The sequence below is a fragment of the Pseudophryne corroboree genome, chromosome 10, assembly GCF_028390025.1.
Source record: "Pseudophryne corroboree isolate aPseCor3 chromosome 10, aPseCor3.hap2, whole genome shotgun sequence".
In the NCBI taxonomy this organism is placed as follows: domain Eukaryota; kingdom Metazoa; phylum Chordata; class Amphibia; order Anura; family Myobatrachidae; genus Pseudophryne; species Pseudophryne corroboree.
Genome location: NC_086453.1, coordinates 3,623,742 through 3,629,741, shown reverse-complemented (window position 1 = coordinate 3,629,741; position 6,000 = coordinate 3,623,742). Strand labels below are relative to the sequence as shown.

At 42.8% G+C, this 6,000-nt stretch overlaps 1 protein-coding gene across 2 annotated transcripts in view; it reads left to right on the top strand.

Moving 5' to 3' along the window:
* SLC2A1 (solute carrier family 2 member 1) overlaps positions 1-6,000 on the top strand; it is a 327,646-nt gene that overhangs the window by 279,007 nt on the left and 42,639 nt on the right. Inside the window, exon 1 of one of the 2 annotated variants that reach the window (XM_063942025.1) lies at positions 3,461-4,287. The exons of the other annotated variant lie outside the window; for it this stretch is intronic. Within the exon in view, the coding sequence (XP_063798095.1) occupies positions 4,270-4,287 (18 nt within the window). The 5' untranslated portion in view covers positions 3,461-4,269. Of the gene's footprint in view, positions 1-3,460; positions 4,288-6,000 lie in introns of those variants that run through there. 2 annotated transcript variants of the gene reach the window in all.

Sequence of the window (6,000 nt, the reverse complement as noted above, 5' to 3'; positions counted from 1 at the left end):
CGAGACCACGAGGGGAACACGAGCGGCGCAGATGCTCACGGGATGACACTCAGTAAACCTTGAATGTAACACACAGAAAGGATACTCTTATGCTGTAAACCTTGTACTGAAATATTGTAGAGATATAACGCTGCTTAACCTTGTAAATGCTAAAGCTGCTTGAGCGATCAAGACGCTCCGATTACCCACAGTAATGTAATGAACACATGATACTTTACTAAGGTTCCAAAACCTTTACTAGCAAGCTTCTAGTTATATCGAAAAGGGGAAACAGTTGACAAGTCATACACTACAGGCTAACATATAATTCTAACAGAATATCTAGACAGAAATATACACAATAGTAAACAATCACAAATACAAATACATAGACTAAGAACGAATGGCTAACATTACACGGGTAACAAAATGGCCACAGAGAAACATACCATACGGGGAACACTCGCAAGCGCAACCGGAATCCAGTCCTCCAATTATCAGAGATAAATGTTGATGAGAGAGAGTACTGGCCGGTCTGGGGACAGTGACCCTTATATACACAACATACAGTGTACTACAAAGGGTCCTACAATCTTATTGTTCATTGGACACAGGAATGTCTCTCTGCACTGTAACAAAAGGTCATAGGTGGATTTGAACAGGTGGGCTGTGGCTATTACAAACTGCTCAGGTTGGAGGGAATCGCCGGATTCCCGCCGCATGGTTAATGAACTGCAAATATGAGTAATGTCCAGAAACTACTAATGGGCATAACTATATGCAGGAGCGATTAATCTTTACCTAACCAACACCGGATTGTTGCTGTTAAAATACTCTTCGGTTAGGTACCAGACACCACTGTTCAACCTTAATCAGACCCTTTGTACCACGTAAAGAGGGATTCCCAAGTCCGTGAACAAGTCACATTAAACAAACTTACAGTTATCATTAAGGGGAACATTACCTATAAAACATACCATTTGGTTTTAGTATTTAACGATTGAGTCGCCCGCTAGACGCACACGAACTCTACCGTAAATGCACATACCATGTGCTCGAGCGCACGCCCGTAGAGGCGCCGTCACGCAACTGCGAATATGTGCACGCACGCCAGAGAAAGTGCATGTGCAGCGGGCAAGCGCATAAGGTGAATATATGGCAACGTGTAGCATGATATTTTTCCGACTTTGACAGGAGGAAGAGGATACAATGTATATAGAGGAGGAAGAGGATACAATGTATATAGAGGAGGAAGAGGATACAATGTATATAGAGGAGGAGGATACATTGTATATAGAGGAGGGAAAGGATACAATGTATATAGAGGAGGATGAGGATACATTGTATATAGAAGAGGAAGATGATACAATGTATATAGAGGAGGAAGAGGATACAGTGTATATAGAGGAGGAAGAGGATACAATGTATATAGAGGAGGAAGAGGATACAATGTATATAGAGGAGGAAGAGGATACAATGTACATAGAGGAGGAAGAGGATACAATGTATATAGAGGAGGGAGAGGATACAATGTATATAGAGGAGGAAGAGGATACAATGTATATAGAGGAGGAGGATACAATGTATATAGAGGAGGAGGAGGATACAATGTATATAGAGGAGGAGGAGGATACAATGTATATAGAGGAGGAAGAGGATACAATGTATATAGAGGAGGAAGCGGATACAATGTATATAGAGGAGGAAGAGGATACAATGTATATAGAGGAGGAAGAGGATACAATGTATATAGAGGAGGAAGAGGATACAATGTATATAGAGGAGGAAGAGGATACAATGTATATAGAGGAGGAAGATGATACAATGTACATAGAGGAGGAGGAGGATACAATGTACATAGAGGAGGAAGATGATACAATGGCTATACAGGAGGAAGAGGATACAATGTATATAGAGGAGGAAGAGGATACAGTGTATATACAGGAGGAAGAGGATACAATGTATATAGAGGAGGAAGAGGATACAATGTATATAGAGGAGGCAGATGATACAATGTATATAGAGGAGGAAGAGGATACAATGTATATAGAGGAGGAAGAGGATACAATGTATATAGAGGAGGAAGAGGATACAATGTATATACAGGAGGCAGATGATACAATGTATATACAGGAGGAAGAGGATACAATGTATATAGAGGAGGAAGATGATACAATGTACATAGAGGAGGAGGAGGATACAATGTATATAGAGGAGGAAGATGATACAATGTACATAGAGGAGGAGGAGGAGGATACAATGTACATAGAGGAGGAAGAGGATACAATGTATATACAGGAGGCAGAGGATACAATGTATATAGAGGAGGAAGAGGATACAATGTATATAGAGGAGGAAGATGATACAATGTACATAGAGGAGGAGGAGGATACAATGTACATAGAGGAGGAAGATGATACAATGGCTATACAGGAGGAAGAGGATACAATGTATATAGAGGAGGAAGAGGATACAGTGTATATACAGGAGGAAGAGGATACAATGTATATAGAGGAGGAAGAGGATACAATGTATATAGAGGAGGCAGATGATACAATGTATATAGAGGAGGAAGAGGATACAATGTATATAGAGGAGGAAGAGGATACAATGTATATAGAGGAGGAAGATGATACAATGTATATACAGGAGGCAGATGATACAATGTATATACAGGAGGAAGAGGATACAATGTATATACAGGAGGAAAAGGATACAATGAATATACAGGAGGAAGAGGATACAGTGTATATAGAGGAGGAGGGTGATAAAATGTATATACAGGAGGAAGAGGATACAATGTATATAGAGGAGGAAGAGGATACAATGTATATAGAGGAGGAAGAGGATACAATGTATATAGAGGAGGCAGATGATACAATGTATATACAGGAGGAAGAGGATACAATGTATATAGAGGAGGATGAGGATACAATGTATATAGAGGAGGAAGAGGATACATTGTATATAGAGGAGGGAGAGAATACAATGTATATACAGGAGGAAGAGGATACAGTGTATATAGAGGAGGAAGAGGATACAATGTATATACAGGAGGAAGATGATACAATGTATATACAGGAGGAAGAGGATACAATGTATATACAGGAGGAAGAGGATACAGTGTATATACAGGAGGAAGAGGATACAGTGTATATAGAGGAGGAGGGTGATAAAATGTATATACAGGAGGAAGAGGATACAATGTATATACAGGAGGAAGAGGATACAGTGTATATACAGGAGGAAGAGGATACAATGTATATAGAGGAGGAAGAGGATACAATGTATATACAGGAGGAAGAGGATACAATGAATGTTTCCCCTGTGACTGTGAGATGTGTAAGGGGAGCACGTGACTCTGGCGGAGGTGTGTCGGGGGAGGGGGCGGTGCTTGTGGTGACGTCAGTGTGACTGGCCAATGACAGGGGAGGGGAGCGCACACACCCCCGTGGTATAAGATCTGGGGCCGGTAGCGCTGCGGTCAGTTATACAGATACAGCGCAGCCAGCAAAGGTCAGGACACAGCAAATATCGGGATATATCCAGTACAGCACAGATCTGGACACAGCAAATATCGGGATATATCCAGACTAGCACAGATCTGGACACAGCAAATATCGGGATATATCCAGACTAGCACAGATCTGGACACAGCAAATATCGGGATATATCCAGACTAGCACAGATCTGGACACAGCAAATATCGGGATATATCCAGACTAGCACAGATCGGGACTCAGCAAATATCGGGATATATCCAGACTAGCACAGATCTGGACACAGCAAATATCGGGATATATCCAGACTAGCACAGATCTGGACACAGCAAATATCGGGATATATCCAGACTAGCACAGATCGGGACTCAGCAAATATCGGGATATATCCAGACTAGCACAGATCTGGACACAGCAAATATCGGGATATATCCAGACTAGCACAGATCTGGACACAGCAAATATCGGGATATATCCAGACTAGCACAGATCTGGACACAGCAAATATCGGGATATATCCAGACTAGCACAGATCGGGACTCAGCAAATATCGGGATATATCCAGACTAGCACAGATCTGGACACAGCAAATATCGGGATATATCCAGACTAGCACAGATCTGGACACAGCAAATATCGGGATATATCCAGACTAGCACAGATCGGGACTCAGCAAATATCGGGATATATCCAGACTAGCACAGATCGGGACACAGCAAATATCGGGATATATCCAGACTAGCACAGATCGGGACTCAGCAAGGATTAGTATCGGGACCATACCTCAGGGATGGAGTCGGAGGGCAAGGTATGGAGTCACTGTGGTAATGATGGGAGACATCAACTACTATCCCTGCCCCTGTACCTACTACCCCTGTACCTACTACCCCTGTATCTACTACCCCTGTATCTACTACCCCTGTGCCTACTACCCCTGTATCTACTACCCCTGTACCTACTACCCCTGTGCCTACTACCCCTGTATCTACTACCCCTGTGCCTACTACCCCTGTGCCTACTACCTCTGTGCCTACTACCCCTGTGCCTACTACCCCTGTATCTACTACCCCTGTATCTACTACCCCTGTGCCTACTACCCCTGTGCCTACTACCTCTGTGCCTACTACCCCTGTGCCTACTACCCCTGTATCTACTACCCCTGTACCTACTACCCCTGTGCCTACTTACCCCTGTGCCTACTTACCCCTGTATCTACTACCCCTGTACCTACTACCCCTGTACCTACTACCCCTGTGCCTACTTACCCCTGTATCTACTACCCCTGAATCTACTACCCCTGTGCCTACTACCCCTGTACCTACAGCCCCTGTGCCTACTACCACTGTGCCTACTACCCCTGTATCTACTACCCCTGTGCCTACTACCCCTGTGCCTACTACCTCTGTGTTTACTTCCCCTGTACCTACTCCCCCTGTACCTACTATCCCTGCCCCTGTGCCTACTACCCCTGTGCCTACTGCCCCTGTATCTACTACCCCTGTATCTACTACCCCTGTGCCTACTACCCCTGTACCTACTCCCCCTGTGCCTACTACCCCTGTGCCTACTCCCCCTGTACCTACTACCCCTGTGTTTACTTCCCCTGTACCTACTCCCCCTGTACCTACTATCCCTGCCCCTGTGCCTACTACCCCTGTGCCTGTAGTGCTTTCCATGTGCCTACTATCCCTGTGCCTACTACCTCTGTGCCTATACCTGCTATCCCTGTTCCTACCCACCCTCTGTCTGTACTTGCTACCCCTGTACCTACCTACCCTCTGCCTGTACCTGCTACCCATGAGCTTACCTACCGTGTGCCTTTATCTATTACCCCTGTACCTACTACCAATACCCCTGTGATTGTACCTATACCCCCTTGTACCTGTACCTACTACTCCTGTTCCTGTGCTTGTACCTACTAACTACCTGCTACCCCCGTGCTGTATCTACTACACCAGTACGGGATGTACAGGGTGTGAGGGTCTCCCCTGGGACATAGCTTAGAATTATATATAGTGTGTGCAATGCTCAGTGTAATATATATGTAGTGTGTGCAATGCTCAGTATAATATATAGTGTGTACAATGCTCAGTATAATATATATATATATATATATATATAGTGTGTGCAATGCTCAGTATAATATATATAGTGTGTGCAATGCTCAGTATAATATATATAGTGTGTGCAATGCTCAGTATAATATATATATATATATATATATATATATATATATATATATAGTGTGTGTGCGCAATGCTCAGTATAATATATAGTGTGTACAATGCTCAGTATAATATATATATATATATATATATATATATATAGTGTGTGCAATGCTCAGTATAATATATATAGTGTGTGCAATGCTCAGTATAATATATATAGTGTGTGCAATGCTCAGTATAATATCTATATAGTGTGTGCAATGCTCAGTATAATATATATATATATATATATATAGTGTGTGCAATGCTTAGTATAATATATAGTGTGTGCAATGCTCAGTATAATATATATA